At 43.0% G+C, this 20,476-nt stretch overlaps 2 protein-coding genes and 1 long non-coding RNA gene across 3 annotated transcripts in view; 1 reads left to right on the top strand and 2 right to left on the bottom strand.

The window, feature by feature from the left end:
* The window catches only part of ACCSL (1-aminocyclopropane-1-carboxylate synthase homolog (inactive) like), a 155,352-nt gene extending 136,108 nt beyond the window's left edge, over positions 1 to 19,244 (bottom strand). The window contains exon 1 of the mRNA XM_023239778.2: positions 19,125 to 19,244. The gene's annotated coding sequence lies outside the window, so the exon portion shown is untranslated. The remainder of the gene's footprint in view (positions 1 to 19,124) is intronic.
* Positions 662 to 20,476, bottom strand: part of ALKBH3 (alkB homolog 3, alpha-ketoglutarate dependent dioxygenase) — a 33,038-nt gene continuing 13,223 nt past the window's right edge. Inside the window, exons 8-10 of the mRNA XM_006937213.4 lie at positions 19,125 to 19,334; positions 1,758 to 1,856; positions 662 to 1,025 (exon numbers count right to left, since the gene is read on the bottom strand). Of these exons, the coding sequence (XP_006937275.2) occupies positions 933 to 1,025; positions 1,758 to 1,856; positions 19,125 to 19,334 (402 nt within the window). The 3' untranslated portion in view covers positions 662 to 932. The remainder of the gene's footprint in view (positions 1,026 to 1,757; positions 1,857 to 19,124; positions 19,335 to 20,476) is intronic.
* LOC109492109 lies at positions 958 to 3,062 on the top strand. Its single transcript, XR_002145854.2, has 2 exons — positions 958 to 1,096; positions 2,587 to 3,062. It is a non-coding gene; the product is annotated as an uncharacterized LOC109492109 (long non-coding RNA).

The following is a 20,476-nucleotide window of genomic DNA, read 5'->3' as shown; positions in this document are numbered from 1 at the left end:
TGTCTAAGACAGCACTGAGTCAGAAGAAAATTTTCATCATAGGGCCCCTGGAACTCAAAGTAAAGACAACTATTAGGTAACTGAGTCTATCCCCGTAGGACGGCTCCCGCTTCTATATGGCTTCAAATGACTCAAGTTATTCTCTAGGGGAAATTCATCTATGTGGGACAGCTGTCACCAGCAGGACATTTGCTGTTCTTCAGCCTAAATTTCTCATGACATCACTCACCTACTTCCGCCTTTGAGGGACAGTTTTCTCTCATGTGACAAGTACCCAGGCGGCTGCCTGAAGATGGCTGGGCGAGAGAACATGGCCTCCATTCTTCGTTCAGAGGCCGGTAACCTGTCTGTGTCCCAGGAAAGAGACTCAACTAAATAAAGTGCTCCCAGAGCAGGCAGCTTTCCATGACAAAAGCACACAAGCCAAGATGCTGAGGAGTCAGGGCAGCCTTCCACAAAGCTCTGAGAAGCCACCTCTGCTTGGGTCTCAGCAGCTGTGGGCCTGCGGGGGCTCCGGAGTCGCTGACACATATTTGTGGCTCTATTTCACCAAGTCACAAGGAATGAACACGTGCGGATTTACCCTGGAGGCAAAGCACATTCACGTTTCTTCCAGTGAAGCAGGGAGGGCAAGAGAAAAACTGCTTACGGACAAAATCACTCGTGAGCACAGCCACAGCAGTTTTTACTTTGCCTAAAGAACATATCGTGTACGATTTCAGGATGTGAGCAGGGAGCACTGTCCCCACAGTACGCATACTGTGAATGGGAGAGGCCAGCTGTCGTTTAACAGGACTCCAAGCTGGGAAGCAACCCACACCCTCACCCTCCAAGCAGCTGCACCACGAGATCAGCTGGACCAGCCTCTGGAAGTCTCTTCAGGGTGGGAGTCTCAGCTCAGTCTCAGCAGAGCTCCTCACAAAGACCGCCCGTCACCAGCGCGCCCCTCTGGGGTCTGGATAAACTGTCCGAAAGGTCAGGTTTATTCTCGGTTCTCTGGAGTGGTACTCTTTGGGCACTCGATGCTAAATGGAAACACAGACAACTCTGACATAAACACATTTATGAGGAGACGGACCCCCGTCCCGCGACCCCCGTAAGTACCAATGAGCTCTTGGAAGTCTTGCGGAGAAAGGTTTTCTTCTTTGAAGAACACCCCCCCCCCACCATTGCTCTGATTGGCCAGCGCCCTCGCAGTGAAGTATTTTCACCTCTTCTACCTGTTCTTCCTCTCAGCTTCCTGCCATTTCCCCCAATCTCCTAAAACAGCATGTAAACGGCTGAGACCAAAGACAGGCGTGAAATTCCACTCTTGTGCCAAGTGCTCTTACGTGAACCTGCACACCTTAAACATGACCTTGCTTTACGGTCTGGCCTGAGCCATGGAGCTGTGCGGCCCAAGGTGATGTGCTAGCCACTGGCTACCTGATGCTATTCAAACTTAAGCCCTTCCACACACTAGCCACATTTCAAGAGATGAAGAAGAGTCGTGTGTGTCTAGAGGCTACTACATGGGGACTTAAGAGATGCAGAACTTTTCTGCTGTCACAGAAAGTTCTGCTGCACGTTGCTGCCGCAGAGGTCCATTCTGATTGTCAGTAGCATCAAAACTCCTTGATAATGACATCACTCTACCGCCTCTCGCTCACAATAAAAGCACCTTGCTTTTCACCACATCTGTTACAGAAATTAACAATCACAAGCTGTCAGGACACTGCTTCCATAGGAGTGAATCCAAATCACTTGCATGTTCTCACCTGCCAGTCAGCTTGTGTAGCTCCTTCCATGATTAACAAGGTCCCATGATCCAAGGGTATCTTCACTCTTTCCACATAGGTGTAGTCTCCATTCTCTTCCTAGAAAACAGCATTCATTGCACTACATTTTTTGTGGTGTGATCAAGACGCAAGAGAAGCTGACGATGGTCAAGAAATGCAAACCTCTACTCAGCTCGACTATAGGGGCTCGTATACTGGTTCTGTCACTTGGCAGCTGTTTGGCCTTAGGCAAGCTGCGTCACCGTCGGTACCTTAATTTACTCATCTGTAGAATGGGGATGATGACAGGACCTGCCACACAGGGCTGTTATGAGCCTCCACCGATCGAATACGTGTAAATTCCTTGGAGACTGGCACATATTAAGTACAGTATAAGTGCCAGCTATTATTATCAGCATCTAAAATGCAGAACAGCCCATTCTGACCTGTGAAGAAATTAAGTCATTCATACGAGAACTCCTTACATCTGCTTTATGCCATGCTCTGTGTTCTGACATAGTGTGGAAAACAAGGCTTTTAAACAAGATGTGGTGTGATGAGTTCTCACTGCTTTTTCAGAAGTTATGATAATTCATTAATTGGTACCTATGTTAAACTAGTCACAACTCTTCCTATAGCTCCTCTGGTGTCTTGGAGATACATTCTTGTTTCTTTCCAGAATAGTCAGCAGCAGGATTTTCTTAAAGAAGGGAGCTCTGGCTTGACCAGAACAGTGTTGCAAACTGAGACGGGCTATTTAAGCCTGACAGCACAGATCACAACACTTCGGATACAAATGCCTTGTATTCCCATTGCCCCTCTCTTCCAGAGAGCTCAAAGTCCATTCATGTCCAATCCTCTGATGGAAGCTTCACAGAGTGGTCTGCGAAACAGCCAACAGGTGGGGGTCACTCTTCCTTCGCAGCCGACAAAGGGGTGCATTTAACAACTTCCGTGCTCACAGCAACGAAGAGCTTATCAAGAGCTGACACCCAACCTTCCTGATCTTTCCACTTCCGTTCTGGGCAGATCCACTCATTCATCTGCTTCACTTCGGATGCAAGGGACTGCATTTAGGTTACTACAGGATTGATTTCACTGCAATACTGTGTTTATGTTTACTATTGCAGGAGTGCTTCGGAGAATGTAACTATTTACAATGATTTCCTTCAGGAAAATCAAAATCAAAACAATAATGAACTTGCATAAACAGTTTAAGTTCTAGGTCCCAACCCTTGGCAGTGACTTTGTCGAGCACAGTCATAACTTTTCCAAGCAGAAGATAAAAGCAATGTTTAAACCTAACTTTTGGTTTCAGTGATTGATTTTAATTGTGCCTGCCACCTTTTCTTTTTCAGTAGCAAGTAAGCGTGAAGCATTAACCTCTGACCCGTCAGCCAATCAGAGAGCAGTGGGAAGGTGACCCTGTTCTCGGGTGGCCCAGCTGCAACTCAGAAAAGCTGAGCGGCTCTCTATAAAAAAGGATTCCAACCACAAATGTATGTCCTACTGGAGAAAAGGTATCAGAAGGGAGTGCATCGGCCATGAGATTAGAGGGCTCAGGGCTCCTTGACTGGGGCTGTAAAGTCAGTTGCCAAATCAAGATTCAACACAGCTAGGAGCAGACCTCTTGCCCTGTACAGGAGGAGTGCCCTACACTCAGGGAGTGCAGCAGAATCTTCGTCTATAACTCAAGCACAGACACAAGGACAGGGCAGAAAAATGAAGCAGAGAGGAAAGACACTGAGCCAGACACAAAGACAATTCTGAGACGAAGATCTCTTAGAACAGTAAAAACATTATTAGGGAAGAGGGAGTACCAAGGCCAATGGAAGAGACAGGGTGAGCACTGTAATTCTGCCTGGAAACATGCACCGGGAATAGACGTAACAAGTGAGAGAGAATTCCAGATGCAAGGGGAAAATACCAGCACTGACAGAAAGTGATATTCAACAGAGCCACGTTTCACTTAATGTTCCTAAGATCTGAATTTTTCAAATGAGAAAAAGCCTCAAGTTGATTTTAAATACACTACCTCCAATATAACCTTTAGTTGTACATAAAAGCAGAAGGGGGTGATCCTTCACTTGCGATGGAGCTACTATTTTTTTTTTAATGTTTATTTATTTTGAGAGATTGAGAGTGCGAGCAGTGGAGGGGCAGAGAGAGAGAGACAGAGAGACAGAGAGAGAGAGAGAGAGAGAGAGAGAGAGAATCCCAAGCAGGCTCTGCACTGTCTGTACTGAGCCTGACACGGGGCTTGATCTCAAGACCGTGAGATCAGGACCCAAACCGACATCAAGAGTCAGCTGCTTAACTGACTGAGTCACCCAGGTGTCCCGGGGATGGAGTTACTCTTTTTTTTTTTTTTTTTTTAATGTTTACTTTTTGAGAGAGACAGAGTGTGAGTGGGGGAGGGGCAGAGAGAGAGGGAGACACAGAATCTGAAGCAGGTTCCAGGCTCTGAGCCGTCAGCACAGAGCCCGACGTGGGGCTCAAACTCACGGACCGCGAGATCACGACCTGAGCCGAAGTCGGACGCTCAACCAACTGAGCCACCCAGGAGCCCCATGGAGCTACTCTTAATCAGTCTCTGAAAGAGACAATGATACCCAAGAGGTGATGTCATTACTTTGCTGGTTGTTATTTATTCCTTCCAATCCCTTGGCTCAGAAAACACATTCCTAATTTGCGGAAGGAGATAGAAAAGAGAGCAAGGGGTTCTACCAAAGCAACACAGAGCTCACAAATGCTTTCTTCTTTTCTTGAGGCCAGAGTGCCAAAAGACCCCGGAGCCACTCTTTAACTTAACCAAGACACGCAGAGACTTCTTCCAGTCAGGAAGCACGTAAAAGGCCAGTGGAGCTCACGCGGCAGTGCATAAAGACACAAATTGATAAATGGATGAGCAACACTGGAAACACCAGTCAGACTGTTTAGACCATTAGGCATGGTAAAGTTACCAAAACAATGGTTCTGTAACCCTTTTGATTTACTTAGGTCTTTTTTCAAGACAAAAGAAAAAAAAAAAAGAAAAGAAAACACCCCTAAAAAAACCATGGCATAGGATAAAATTTTCCATCCCTGACCCTGGTGAAAAGAGGCTTTTTAGAGGCGCTGGCTGGCTCAGTCAGTAGAGTATGCGACTCTTGAACTCAGGGTTGTGAGTTCAAGCCCCACATTGGACACAGAGCTTACTTAAAAAAAGAGGCGTTTAGGGTTATAATCAGTCTACAAGGTGGGTTTTGTTGTTGATGATTTGGTTTTCCACACACTCAAAACTTCACAAGCAGATAAAGCAAAAAATATATACTTCTATATTAATTATGATCAACACTCTCCCTCCATCCTTGCGAAGCACAGCCAGTTTATCTGAACACTTGATTAGGATTCCCAAGGTCTTCTGGGCCCTTCCAAAGTTCTACAATCTCACCTCCACCTCCTGACACAAGCCCCCCTAGTTTCCTTTAGAAAAATGGTATTTAAGGGAAAAAATCTGGGTGTATTTATCATTCTATGATTACTAACTATTCAACAGACAGGAAACCGCAACATTTTTTTTTCCATTGGAAAGGTTAAGTTCACATTTTACAAGCTCTATATAGAGTTTTCATGGAATCGCTCCTTTCTCATCCTAATTAGAAATTATAAGCAACCATCAATGCTTGAAAATCAGCAGCAGCATAGTTTTTCTTCCTATTTTAAGAGTAACACAAGTTCACTGAAGTAAACGACACACTTGTGAATTACTGGTTCAATGTCTGCCTTCCTACTCTCTGATAAGTTCTATAAAGAGGATTATGTGGTCTTGCCCTTCTGAAATATGCTATCACACATATCAATAAATACGGGAACGACTGAGGAAAAGTACCAGGAAAACATAATCCTATTATCCAGATTTCATGCAATGAATGCCCAGGAAACGCTGTATAAATATAATTACGCACTTTACATTTTTATCATTATATTGTGAGCATGTGTTTACATCTTTTATTTATTTATTTATTTATTTATTTATTTATTTATTTATTTATTTATTTATTTATTTTTGGGACAGAGAGAGACAGAGCATGAACGGGGGAGGGGCAGAGAGAGAGGGAGACACAGAATCGGAAACAGGCTCCAGGCTCCGAGCCATCAGCCCAGAGCCCGACGCGGGGCTCGAACTCCCGGACCGCGAGATCGTGACCTGGCTGAAGTCGGACGCTTAACCGACTGCGCCACCCAGGCGCCCCGAACATCTTAAAGGTACAGTATTCGCAAATGTGGTTCTATAATATTCCTTTATATGAACATATCTTTCCTTCTTCAAACTCACAAATATTTTTTGACCACCTGTATTATGTCAGGCACTGTGCCTAATGCTAAGAATATAGCAGTAAGGAACATACTATTAGACACTGAGATTTTAATATGCCGGTACTGATAAGAAAAAAAAAAGAGAGAAAAGAAAGGGAGAGAAAGGAAAGAAGGATGGATGGATGGATGGATGGATGGAAGGAAGGGAGGGAGGGAGGGAGGGAGGGAGGAAGGAAAGAAAAGGAAGGGAGGAAGGAAAGAAGAAAGGAAGGAAAGAAGGAAGGAAAGAAGGGAGGGAAGGAGGGAGGGAAGGAGGGAGGGAAGGAGGGAGGGAAGGAGGGAGGCAGGTAGGCAGGCTACTGCAAGTAGATCCTGGGCAAAACATTTCTGGGTGTTTTTCTAAGGATATATTGTCAAAAGTGGAATTACTGGATCCTTAAAGCAGTTTGATTTGTTGTACCAAAATGCTTTCTTAAGAAGGTTGTGGAAATTTCTAATTCCATCAGGAAAATAGAGCAGTACTTATCCTCCCCTAAAAAATTTAGGGGGAAAATGACAACTCATTATTCAAACAGAGAGTTCTTTAATTACTAACCTAGTCCAACACTTTTTCACATGTCTATTTGCTGTTTGCATTTATTCTGTTGTGAACCCTCTGCTCACGTTCTTTGTCCATTGTTCTACAGGATGTTGTATTTTTCTTACTGATCTGTAACCACAGATAGTGAGATATTTACCCTTTGTCATAGTTTCTGTAAATATTTTTCTCATTTGCTATTTGTCCCTTAACTGTGTTTATGATATTTAACGTAGAGTAGCTCAAAAACTTTTAGAGTCAACTCTGACCTTTCTTTGGCTCTCCTTCATGGTTTTTATGCTTAGAAAGTCTTTTCTCATCCTGAGGGAAGTTAAACATACAACTACATTTCCTTTTTGGTTAATAAAAAAAAAAAAAAGAGTCTACATTTGTTTAGATTAACTCTTTAATCTATCTGGAATTTGGTGCTTTTATTTCCCCCAGGCTTCTTTTTATAAGTTTCCAAATACTTTTGGATAGGATCAACCACAGTGTATGCTGCCCAGGGGCCAGGCATGTCAGGAACTATGTGTACGTCACTGCTAACGCTCAGCACAACCCTGTGAAGGAGGTGATATCGCCCATTTTATCGTAAGCAAAAGGAGCTAGAGGGAAAGCACATCTCTAAGGCAGAAGACTGACAGGAGGCAGGCAGGGCTAGTATTTGAATTTAGATCTGCCGGACTCTAAAGCTTCTATTCCTTCCACCGTGCTCTCCGAAGTGATCTCTACTCCTTTTGGAATTCTGTAATATCTCCCGTTCTAATTACAAGGCACGGGACTGAACCGCAAGGGTCACAAACAGCAGCAGGCAGCATAAATGAGGAGTGGCGGTAGGACACGAGACAGTGGGGAGTGGGGAGCGGGGAGCGGGGGCCACGGAGAACCGGAGAGCACGGGCCTGCACACAGGTGTAGCCACTCCGCAGCTCCAGCTCACCATTGCCTCAGGGTTGTCTGATTTTCTGGGTTTTCCAGGGAAGACGAGAAATGGGATTTTTTATGAAAAACTCCTGAGTTATAAATTTTGGCAAGTAATACAATTTCTTTTCAAACGCTGGGCAGCATAAGCAAGTCTGAGAACCAGGTCCACCTCGGGAGCGGCCCGGCCGTGCTGCTGGTGGGACCCATCGCCTGACCCCTTTTATGCCCACATCTCGTCATTCTCCCTAGCCTGGAAGCTCCCGAGCAAGGCCAGTTATGATCTGCTGGGCTTCTTTGATCCTGCTTCGCCATTCCACACGGTAGTGCTTGACAGAAAGCTCAGGACACACATGTCACTTCAGGCACACATTCTTAATTTCAGCGACCCAACTCAAGGAGAAAAGGCCCTTGAAAGCAGAATGTAGTTCCGAGTTAGTGGTCTGAGTCTACAGTGAGACCTTTGATTCTTCAAGTGATCCCGATCCTGGTAAGTCGATGAGCTACTTATGTGAAAATTTTCCATCATTTTACCAAGAAGATGCTGATAAAACCAAACGCAAATGAGCAGAAAGGACAAAGTGGGGGCCCGCAACCTGTTTCTCATTTTCCGAGCTCTCAGGAAGCCCTTGACATGCAGTAACTATGATTAGTTTCTGCACTGGAGGCTTCAAGGCTACAGTGGGCCCTTGAATCCTGGAGAGGAGCACATTAATGAGAAGGCAGAGAGCGAGCGCAAGGGAGAGCAGAGAGATGACCTCGCACAATGGGGCGATCACACAGGGAACAGCAAGACACCAGGGCAGACTGGGCACAGATTATGTAAAGATTTGACAGTCTGGCTAAGGAACTGACATTTTATCTTTTGTTCCAGTAGGAGCAAATAAAGGCTTCTGAGTTGGAAAACAAAGCGATGAAAGCACTGAGCTCAATCTTGGCTCTCTGCTCTTCTTTTGCTCTGAATGATGACGTGCAATTCCATAGTTTTCCATATTATCTACATTACTAGTTCTAACTCAATTCAACGGCTGTCTGAGCCACACTGACTAAGTGATTTAACAGGATGCTTCAGCCACCTCATCTGTACAACAGGGATAATAGTGGTATCGACTCCATGGGATTCCTGGAAGATTGACTATGAAGCACTTAGAACAGGGCCAGGCACAGAGTCAACACTACACATTTGTTATTTATCATCATCACTTTCCTGTTGTTATTCTGACAATTTCCAGATGACGTCTCCAGCACAGGCCTGTCATCTGAACCACAGACCTATACAGCCAATGGCCTACTTCCCACTGGAAGTCTCAGGCTTCTTCAACCTAGCATGTAGAAGAAGAACCCTTAACTCCATTTATGAATCCTCCTTCAACAAGACCACAATCAAATGCAAAAGTCCCTGCTCCTCCTCCTCCGAGGAGCTACCCACCAACTGCTCAAGCCATGAACCTGGGAGTCACTCTCGATTCTTACCCTTACCTCTAAAGTAGAAATGCAAGTTTTACTGGTTCACCTTCAAAATCATGCCTCAAGTTCATCCTCTTCTCTTCATCCCCACTGCCACCACCTTAGTCCAAACCAGCAGTACCACAGAGTCTCCCACCTTCTATTTAAGTTGTGATCGTTGCTCTTTGTTCATTTGATTGTAGTCTAGCTCCTATGACCTCCATGAGAAAGGCCCCATACTTGTCATATTCACTGCTATATCCCCAGATTTGAGCATAGCACCTGACACATAGTAGGTGCTCAGTTAGTAATTGTGGGACAGAGAAGAGAGGAGATAGAGAGAGAGAGAGAGTGACCTATTCCTGAAAATAGCTGTCATCTGGGCATCAAATAGAACTGAGAGAGAAAAGATTGAAATTAAAAGACATTTCAGTACCCTAGGTATGTGGTAAAAAGAGCCTGGGATAAAGATGGCCACTAGGAGAGGGATTCAAGAACAAATTAAGAAGATCTGGGAATTAAAACAATTAAGAGAACAGGAAAGAACTAAAAATAACTTACACGTGAACCTGACCAAGAGAACAGTGATATCGTGAACATAAATGGACTATTAGCAGATGGAACTGTGGAGTTTTCTGAGAGAACAATAAATCTGATTTTATATTTTCAGGTCAAGTCACATGTGCTATTATAGGTGGCAATGTCCTGTGAATATGTACATGTGATCCGTAAGTGAGATAAAAGTCAAAGCTGGAGATAAGAGATTCAGAAGTCACTCCACCCAAGAAGGAACAGTTGAAGCCATAAGAGCAAGTGAAATCTTGTTTATTAACTTATATAACCAACACACACACACACACACACACACACACACACACACACACACACACACACACAGACAATGCTAAATCCTGGAGACATAATAAGACAGAAACTGACCTTGCCCATATGGCATTTACAATCTATTGCCAGTTTATAATCTCCTAAAAACTCATATAAACAAAGATAACAGAATCAAAGATAATCTTGAATATCCACACTTCAGAGGCTGAATGTAAAGGAAAAACCTTCAAAAAGGTATGGAAATAGCAATGAGAAAAGTGTGAGATTAGGAAAGGAAAAGGGAGCTAAGAAATGGCTGAGTGTCCAGCAGTGAGGTGATGGATACGGTATTACAAGGAAGAACAGAATGACAATCGAGAAAAGGCTTTTTTGGACAATGGTATCTGTATATTAGCAAAGTGGTGGGGTGGATCTATAGAACAGGTGTTTTAAGAGTTAAGGGGCGCCTGGGTGGCTCAGTCGGTTAAGCGTCCGACTTCAGCTCAGGTCACGATCTCACGTTCGAGCCCCGCGTCGGGCTCTGGGCTGATGGCTCAGAGCCTGGGGCCTGCTTCCGGTTCTGTGTCTCCCTCTCTCTCTGCCCCTCCCCCGTTCATGCTCTGTTTCTCTCTGTCTCAAAAATAAATAAATGATAAAAAAAAAAATTAAAAAAAAAAAAGAGTGAGTTAAGTTGTAAGGAAAGGGAAACTGCAGACATAGAAAACTTACTCCCGAATTTGTACTTCAAAAGCAAGTAAACAAACCCAAAACAACCCCAGGTGTAAGTAAGAATGCCTGCAGAGTCAAGCACAGGGTTTTCTCAAGATGGTAACAGATATAAAGAGATTTCCCCAGCTTTCTGGTCCAAGGATCAGATACATGGTAGAACTGATTGACATGTATGATTAAGGCTTTTTTGCAGACTGAAATGATTATTGAAAACTGAATGTTAGCCCATGTTACAGCCGCTTAACCTGCTGAGGGCCAGCTGTCCATTTACTTGCCCTATCTCCCAACTTACGACTATGCCAATAAAGTTTCCCTCTCTGCTTTTTTAAAGATTTTTTTTCAGCTTGTTTTCCCAATCAAATTGTGGTGTTCCCTTGCCTTTGAGAACCTGGCTGGCTTCTAGACTGCTTCACGGATCACCTAAACTTGCAGCTGTATTTGGAATACGAAACTGTTCCTACAGTGTTGATACAAGAACACAGCTGGACTTACTGTTCACAGTGGTAACTTTTTTAGTATTATTTTTTATGGAAAGAGAATAAAGCTAGGACCCGACAATGTCATCTCTAGTTATTCTGCTGACTCAAACCACGCTTTAAATGATGGCATCCTCAATATTGATCTGAAATACATTACTTTAAAAAGAAAAGCAGCTCTTTCTGAAATAAGATCTGCTAAAAGTAAAAGGCTGCTGGAAGAGCATAGATCTGAAATCGCCAAGGTTATCTATTCAAAACCGGTTTTAAACTCCTTTGCCAGATACAAATCTTTGGGTGTTTACCCAACTCTTTGCTGATTTTTGGTACTGATTTACCCTGGAAGGTTCTGATGAGGTGAGTGAGAATACGAAGTAAGCATGAGGGACTGGTATGGGCAATCAATCACCCTATACCAGAGATGACCAGTGACCTCAATAGTTCAATAAGACCTCCCGACCTCTTGCTTGGGAGGTCTGGGCAATTGTTCAATGCAACGGAGGCTCTCTCTGCAGGCATCTAAAACTTAGCACTGTACATCAGACTAGCATGAGAACTCTTGCCTTTCCTTCTGGACTGGACACACTGAAAGGCAAATGGAGTGAAATGCCTGCTGACAGTGTTTGTTGTTCAGCTTTGTTGTTGACATAGTACTGGGGGGTAGCATGGGGGCAAGAAGGTACTGAATTTCGGCAAAAATAAACATGGCTTTACACTTACTGTTACAGTCATTCTAGAGACACTGAATGTGCATTTGAAATCAGAAGACTTCATGAAATGATGATTCCGTTCTTGGTAATATATTTCCAAGAAACGCAACTTAAACTGCTATCTTGAAAGAGCTCCCCCACCCCCAATACTGTAGAAACAGAAACTAATGTTCTCCTTCCTCTAAGAGCATATGAGGACAAATTCCACCATGTCTGACATCCAGCTGACCTCAGTCACTAGCAAAAGTGCAGGGTTCTCTAGTCATCCATTAAAACAAGACAACTCATTCCCAACCCGTTCCTGGACATCACCTGATCAGACACAACTCCCCCTTTCCCCCCGCCTCCCCAAACTCTCTCCTTCCTGCCCCTGTGCACTATGTCCTCTGGAATTCCCAGTCAGTGATGAGCAAACACCCTTAGATCCCCAACCTCATGTGCTCTGAACGTTCCCTTGACTTGCCTGTCTTAATTGAAACCTAGCCATCTCTAGGATTTCAAATCTCTGAAGACTTCTCATGTGGAAAGTGATCCTGTGTGTCCCATCCAGAGAGCCAGGAGATAATCCACATTAACACTTTCAGACCACTATTGCCATACCTCTCTTAAAAATCCCTGCTCCAGGGGCAACTGCGGGGCTCAATAGGTTGAGCGTCCGACTTCGGCTCAGGTCATGATCTCGCGGTTTGTGAATTAGAGCCCTGCGTTGGGCTCTGTGCTGACAGCTCGGAGCCTGGAGCCCGCTTCGGATTCTGTGTTTCCTTCTCTCTCTGCCCATCCCCTGCTTGTGTTCTGTCTCTGTCTCTCAAAAATAAATAAGTAAATGTAAAAAAAAAAAAAAAAAAAAAAAAAAAAAAAATCCCTGTTCCTCTGAGCTCATGTCATTGACCTGGCCACCTCTGTCCTTCTCTGCCTTGGTCCCAGGTATGCACAAGGTATAAAAAGTTCTTAACTGGTCTCCTGGCTTCCACTCTTGCTCCTTTTTAGTCCAGGCTCCACACAGCAGCAACTTACTTTTATAAAATTATCCATCAGATCATGTCATTCTTCTGCTTAACACATTTCCATGGCTTCCTGATGTACTTAAAATCTGCTCCTTCCTGAGGCTCCTGAGCCTCTGCATGATCTGGCCCCTGTCTACTCTCCCCATCTTATCACCTGCTCTGCTCCTCACTTGCTCACTCTGCTCTGGTGTGGGGCCTCCTTCTCCTTCCTCAAACTCACTAAGCTCTCTTCTGCCCAGCTAAGCAGTCATCTACCATGAAAACTGCACTTGGGAAAGAGGAGAACATCACCAGAAGGGTTAGGAATAGTTTTTATGAGTATGGCAAAGGGAGGAAAAAATTCTCACATTGGGACACTGTTTTAAAAAGACAAGTTTGGAAGCAGACCCCATTCCTAATCACATGCAAATCTGATGAATCACTTTGGAAAAGGTTGTTCTCCCAAGACTAAAAGGACCATTGGTGGCACTATAAAACTAGATGGTCCTTGGCAAAAAGTGAATTCTTCCCAGTGGCAGTGAGGGTATGGATTCCAACTGAGACAAGGCCCCAAGGCAGCAAATGATGATTCCAACTCTTACGGGATTTCAAGTCTGAAGATAATTCAATCTTACTAAAACTACTTAGCTTTATCTGCTCAAACATGCACATTTTCATCTACCCACCCACTCACTCACTCTCTCCAAACCACTAAGTAGCCCTAGAGATAGCAGCTCAAAAACTCAGTCACCATTCCCATTCCACAGGCCACTTCACCCTCTGCGAGTCTCCCTTCTACTCCATTTCACAGGCCAAGGGAATCTTGGGATTTTGGTTTCACTACTACTCATTTCCTTTTCCAATTTTCCACATCTGAAAAGTCACTGTAGCATCTGCTATTCTTAACAGCTTAAAAATTCACTGATTATTGCAAAAACTTTCATAGTGCCTTTCATGGGGTAACTTTTCTATTGCTCCGATAAAGCAGCTACCAATCATCACCCCATTTGCAAAAAAAAAGAGATATAAATGAGGAAGATAGGTGCTTTTTACCATCAGTGACAGATACAAAAAATAAAAACTGACTTTCTAGACTTCATTTAGGGATATGCTGAAAGAACAATGATTATTAACAATTTCTTTCCAGTATTTCTTGTAACTCCTCAGAATAGATGCTGTAATCCGAAGAGGGGCTGATTAAGAAATATGGATGACTGGGGGCACCTGGGTGGCTCAGTGGATTGACTGTCCGACTCTTGATATCGGCTCAGGTCATGACCTTATGGTTTGCGGGCGCGAGTACCGCATGGGGTTCCATGCTGAGCACGGAGCCTGCTTGAGATTCTCTGTCTCTCTCTGTCCTTTCCCCATTTGTATTCTTGCTCTCTCACTCTCAAAATAAATAAAGTTAAAAAAAAAAAAAAAAGCAATATGGATGACTGGGCCAGCAGCAGTGGGGTGCTAAAGCGGAGGTTCAGTTACCGCTCCATGAAATACTGCACAGTGTAATTTAGTCACCTTTCAAATTTAAGCTAGTCAGTATTACAGTATGTTGGATTCTAAGATCTTCATTTCTTCTGAGGTTCTGGAAAAATATCAGTATTTATGACCAAACTGACCTTTTCATACTCCACTCTTCCCAGTAGTGGGCAAAAAATCAATTAGCAAGATAGGTAGTAGGAACTCCAATTCACTGGGGACTCTCAGAGCCTCCACCATAGGAAGTGGTTTTACAACCATCTCTTCTGGTGCTACAAATAAGGTTCACATTCTTCAGAAGGTGTTACAGAGAGAAGTGGCTACAGAAATGCTGAACTTGCCTCAACTCAATCACCCTGAGGTGGATATTTTTTAGGATTCGGCTGATCAAAGACAGAGCTTATCCATACATAATGTGCTACAAAAACAAGGCTTTTGGCATCTAAACCTCCAGCACATCACAAACTTCCTGCTATTATCTAATATCCCCCCAACTCAGCCATCACTGTTTCCATGGTAACCGACAGAGAAATAGCAGCCTGCCAAATGGCTTTTGTGGTTCCTTTTCTGGCTTGTTTTTCAGTATAGAATTAAAGCTAGCTGGGAAAAGAACGAGACTAATCTTTACAGCAGGGACACGATGCATTTTGGAAAGTACAACTAGGTTTGGGACAAGGAGTATAGACAAACTTTAATGAGCCCAGCTTGATAGAATAAAAAAAGGTTCTTGGTTTCTAAAAAATGTCTACTCAAGTATATTTGGTAAGCTTTCTGTCTTGAGATAGTATATCCTGATATTGTCTGGAAGACAGATATGGTGCCATCCACTCTGTCTTTAACTGAATTAACAAAAGAAGGGATGGGATGAATGGAACGGCAAGATCAAGCAAGTCTACCATGCCCCCAGGTACCTTGTTACCATTAAAGGAGATGTAAGTTACTCTGAAATCAAACTGAACGGGCAGGAGTTGCCTGCTTGGACTAGAGAACAGTGAAGAAGGATCTCTTAGGGGAGAGAAATGTCTGTCCTGGGGATGATGCATGCATGAAGCTGACTGAGCCAACTGTATGAATCAGAGGGGCCCTCATACTTAGGAAAACAAAGATCTCCTCACCATCTCGGCACAGGGAGAAATTGTGAGGAATGCAATGTGTAGAACTGGGGCAGCTTTCAGAAGAGCAGCAGCTACAGAGATCTGCCTAAAGTGCCAGACTGCACAACAAACAGCTGCTGCAGGGGTGGAGGAGACTGAATGTTTAAAAAAAAAAAAGAAAAGTGGCCCAAAACATATGCTTTTCTGTCTCAAAACTGCATACTTAGATAAAGTACACAAAAATCTTATGATTCTTCTATGTCACTTCCAGATGAGAAACTCTGACTCAAGTCAAACAGGTATTTAGATTCCCTTCTGATAGGTTAAAACGAACTGGATTTTGACAAGAGATGCCCTCCCACAACCTCTAACATTCCGAATGTCTTGTTGACAGACATGAAAATTACAACCCACAGTGGCATACTAAGTTAGGTTCCTAAGAGTTTCCTGACAGAAAGTCAGACTCCTACAAATTCTACACAGAAGACTAACGTAATTTATGCTTTTTAATTTATGCTTTTACCTTGAGTTGTATGAATCATGAGTCATGTTCTCAGAGCTCTCACTGGAGTTTAGAAAGAAAAGTAGACACAGATTTGCAATAACCACTTCCTTTCAATCCTTCAGAAAAGAGATCATTATAATAAGATAAAGATGATGCACCCTAAGGCTGTCAACTCAAAGAAAGGCTTCTGTGCACTTCTAGTTTAGCTAGATTTGTGGAGCCCTGAATTTCTTGAAATCTATGTTAAAAAACTTGAACAAGTCTTTCCAAAAGTTTAAACTTGGGTCTTGTTTACCCAAGAATGGAACTTACAGGTTCTGGGGGGAAAAAGCCATTTTTAAATAAACTGGGTTCAGTAATGCATGATTATAATTCCCAATATATTAACCTTCAATTTTCCCATTAAAAAAACCTTTTTAAAAATTTTTTATTTATTTTTGAAGGAGAGAGAGATAGAGCATGAGCGGGGGAGGAGCAGAGAGAGAGGGAGACCCAGAATCCAAAGCAGGCTCCAGGCTCTGAGCTGTCAGCACAGAGCCTGATGCGGGGCTTGAACTCACGAACTGTGAGATCATGACCTGAGCTGAAGTCGGACGCTTAACTGACTGAGCCACTCAGGCACCCTTCAATTTTCACATTAAAAAAAATTTTTGTTAAATATTTATTTATTTTGGACAGAGAGAGACAGAGCATGAGCAGGGGAGAGGCAAAGAGAGAGGGAGACAGAATCTGAAGCAGGCTCCAGGCTCTGAGCTGTCAGCACAGAGCCTGACACGGGGCTCAAATTCAGACCGCGAGATCATGACCTAAGCTGAAGTCGGATGCTCAACCGACTGAGCCACCCAGGCGCCCCCCCCCCCAACCTTTAAAAAAAATTTAATATGTATTCAATTTTCCTATTTTAAACAAAAGCCAGAATTGAAAGGACATGGAATTACTTCAAAATTAATCATAATTACGATGACGCAGGAAGCCAAAACTGATTACAGTCAATAGTCTGAGGTGAGGCATTGACACCTTTATATTTCTTCCCAAATCTGTTTTCTCAGCCAACTTTAAGATCTCAGACGAATTTTCTTACTTATTAGGTCTATATTTTTGTCAAATCTGCCATCATGAGTGCAGTGCAGATTCCCGTGCTACTAGCAGACAATTACAGGGACTTTACCACATCTTTAGTATTTCATGACCTGTGCTTTCACTACACTCATCAAAATAAACTGTAAGACTTCAGAAGATAAACCTTCAGTATGGGCCATCTCCCTCAAATAGAGATCTTTATTCCAAATGGTTGCTTTCGGACACAAGGCTGTGTGGTAGTTGTATTACCCATCTACTCATTAACCTATAACGTAAGTGAGGTTTATTACCAAGAAATAGCTCTTGATGGCCACGAATAATGTTTTTATATGCGAAAATGAAGACCTTCAGTTGCCTGGAGGGGAAATGGAATGGGAATATTCTGGGCACAAGAACACTGCTAATGCTTAATGACTGGAAACTGCTTCTACAGTAAAACTAATTATCCAGAAAGCATGCTTTGGGAATCCTTAAGCTTCAAATCTGTAAATAGGCCACAAGTGTTTTTAAGAAGGGGGTGGTGTGTATGTGTATGTGAATGTATGTGTGTAAAGAAACAGTGATTGGACAAGTAACTACCTGGCAACAAAGAAAATACCTGTAAGGCTGCAAGTGAGGATTATCCCAAACATCGTGCTGGCTCTACCAGCGGACGTGCCACTCGGAGAGATGGAAGGGTGACTTCCATAGGAAGGCACAGCACCAGGAGGGAAAAGACGACTTCATCTTACTCAATTACTGCTACAGCCAGATCCCAGGACCAGGCTTGACAAAAAGTTGGTGCGGTTATGTCCGGCTTGAGAAGAGGATCTGAACTTAAAAATGAAACATGTGGTGTTCCTCTGCTATTCACATAACAGGAGCCTTACCAAGGGCAGGATGAATTATTCATGTAATTTATCTGACTGGGTTTTCACCGAGTAGAAGGCCGCATATAAAAGCATAACCATATCCAAAGAGAGTATGGCAAAGGTTGGGTCGTCTGCTTCTCAAGTGGTACTCCCCCTGGTACAGGAGAAGGCTAATCAATCACCAATGAAATTGGGAAGGCCAGTCAAACTGCTCAGAAGCAAGTTCACTCAATACATCACTGGCAATTGACAATCCCCTGCTAGCACAGACCAAAGAAACAAAGCAAAGAAAACCTAATCAAGGGAAATTATACCAACAAAAGCTGCCTAATGGCATAAATGCAAAATAACACAATATGCTTCAAAATACCATGCTTGGAAACCGAAATACATGTCAGGAAAGCAGCCCAGTCCATTAACTATGTTCTTAGAGGAAGCATATCTGATGAAGAACAGACATGAGCACTGGCAGGCTAGTAATTATTTGGTCTGGATTAGGTCATATTCTAAACACAGCCTTATAAGCCTTTCCACACTGACTGGCTCTGGTTTACTGTTATAAACTAAATGACTGGGAACCTTGGTAAGAGAAAGACACAAAGATAATAAGATCATTTGGTAGAGGTCTGCTCTTTTCTTTGAGTTTCTACTACCTTTCTACCTATCTTAATCCTAGGGTCTTATACTTTTTTGATTTAAGAAAGTCAAAACTCCTAGTGTCCCTGAAATATCCTATAACATACGTAAAACCCAGGACGGAAAACTAAAGTTATTATGTTTAGTTACTGCTTCTCTCCCTGAATTTGGACAACCATCTCTGAGAATTTGGCTTGAACTTCATCTTTCTGAGAGAATTACAGGTTCATCCGTATTTCAGAAGATGGCTAAGAAGGCAATGAGGATGCTCACGATGTTCCCTTCCAGAAAGGTGGCAACAATGCCATGGAGAAGACTTACAATGAAGCCTTCCTCAGGGGTGTCTTCCTCATGCTTTCTTCCTTTCCAGTCTTGTACCTCCCAGCTCGAGTCTTCCCTTTATAACCCCTCCTTCACAGCACTTATCATAATTTCAGTCATTTCAGTAATTAGTAACATCTGTCTATCCCCCATATCCATGAGGACAGGAGCTATCTCTGTTCTTTCCACCAAAGGAAATGAGCCCCCAAAGCCTGGCACGTGGCAAGCAATTTCTGTTGGATAAGTGAATGAATGAATAAATGGCCACTCTGGGAGACAAAAGGTAACCATGGGGTAGGCGATCAGTTGAACAGGTTTCAACAACAAAACATGTACTCTTACCCTCTAAACCTGAAAACAGCAGCTTTTAAGAACTCTACTTTTTTCACAGAATATTAGAAGGCAGGAAGAACATGAAAAAAAAAAAGAGAATACTCACTGGTGGGGGCTTCCTTCTCATCTCAAAAGTGCGTGTGGCACCAAAACTCAGCGAAGCAATGATGGGACATCTCCCTAGCGATGGTTCATCGTCACTATGCCAGTCGACACTGTCTTTCTCATTTCGGTAAAGGTTGCAGAGCAAGGAGTTGAAGGTGTGGCCAGTGTTCTTTTCAATCTGGTCCTTCAGTGTGAGCAGCACAGGATGCCACTGCAATCATCAGGCCAAGAGAAGGGACAGCCACATGTAAAACAGAAAGTGCAAAGTCAGTCTTAAATCAACAGGGCCATGAAATAAGCAAAACACACTTGGAATGCAATAACCAATGGCAAGAGGAATAGTTTAATTCCCTCCCATTATTTCTATTTTGAAGCAAATTGACCTCTATCATTTTATTAAGGTACTAAAATTTGGTACAGCACTATCATGAGGACCAAGCCTTTCTACCCATCTCAACTGTTCTGTGTTAAATACATGACCCCACAAAGAAGCAAGTGTCATTATATTCAGGGCAGTCACCTCAGTGAGTCATTAAGAAGGTGAATGGAATAGTCTGGGCTCTGCCGCCATGGCTGATGGGTTGCCAGGTAGTTGGCAGATACAGACCGAAGTCTGAGGAATCAAACAACTTTTCTGCTGGGTGGCTCTCTGTTCATCGATTTCTATTTTATCATGAATGACAGAATTGCTTTTAAAAAAGGTATTTAATATTTCCAGAGTGGCTATCTTCCTAAAAATAGAACCTAGAAGGAAAAAACATTGTACAGAATGGAATCATGACGTGGCCTTGATAAATACATGGGCTGTGAACTACATACAGTTTAAACAGATTCCACAGCCCTGTCTCCTGAGCACCCAGTTCTCGTATGTAGTTTATATTTGGAACACAGTCTTGCCACATATACTACGGGAAGCTATGACCCCTGACCTTACGCTGTACTTGGGGAGTTACAATCAGCATGGCTGTATTAGTTGTTAGAATTCTGTCCTTTCTCCAAGAAACCCCAAGTGCATTACAGAGCTTCCTTTATGACAGTGGTTCTCACACCACTATCAAAAATGATTGAGGACCCCCAAAGAACCTGTTTATATGGGCTGCAGCTATGATGTTTATCATGTTAAAAATTAAAACTAAAAAAATTAAACTATTGGTTAATTCATTAAAAAAAATACAAACCCATTATATGTTAATACAAATATTATCTTATGAAAAATAACTGTATCTTCCAATACAAAAAAAATGGCAGGAAAAGTGGCACTGTTTTGCATATATCTTTAATGTTTGTTTCAAGAGAGTTGATTCTCCTATCTGCTTCTGCATTCAATCTGTTACAATATGTTGTTTTCGTTGA

This window comes from Felis catus, chromosome D1 (assembly GCF_018350175.1).
Source record: "Felis catus isolate Fca126 chromosome D1, F.catus_Fca126_mat1.0, whole genome shotgun sequence".
Lineage (NCBI taxonomy): Eukaryota > Metazoa > Chordata > Mammalia > Carnivora > Felidae > Felis > Felis catus.
Note: the sequence above shows the minus strand (reverse complement) of the source record. Positions and strands in the feature narration are given on the sequence as shown.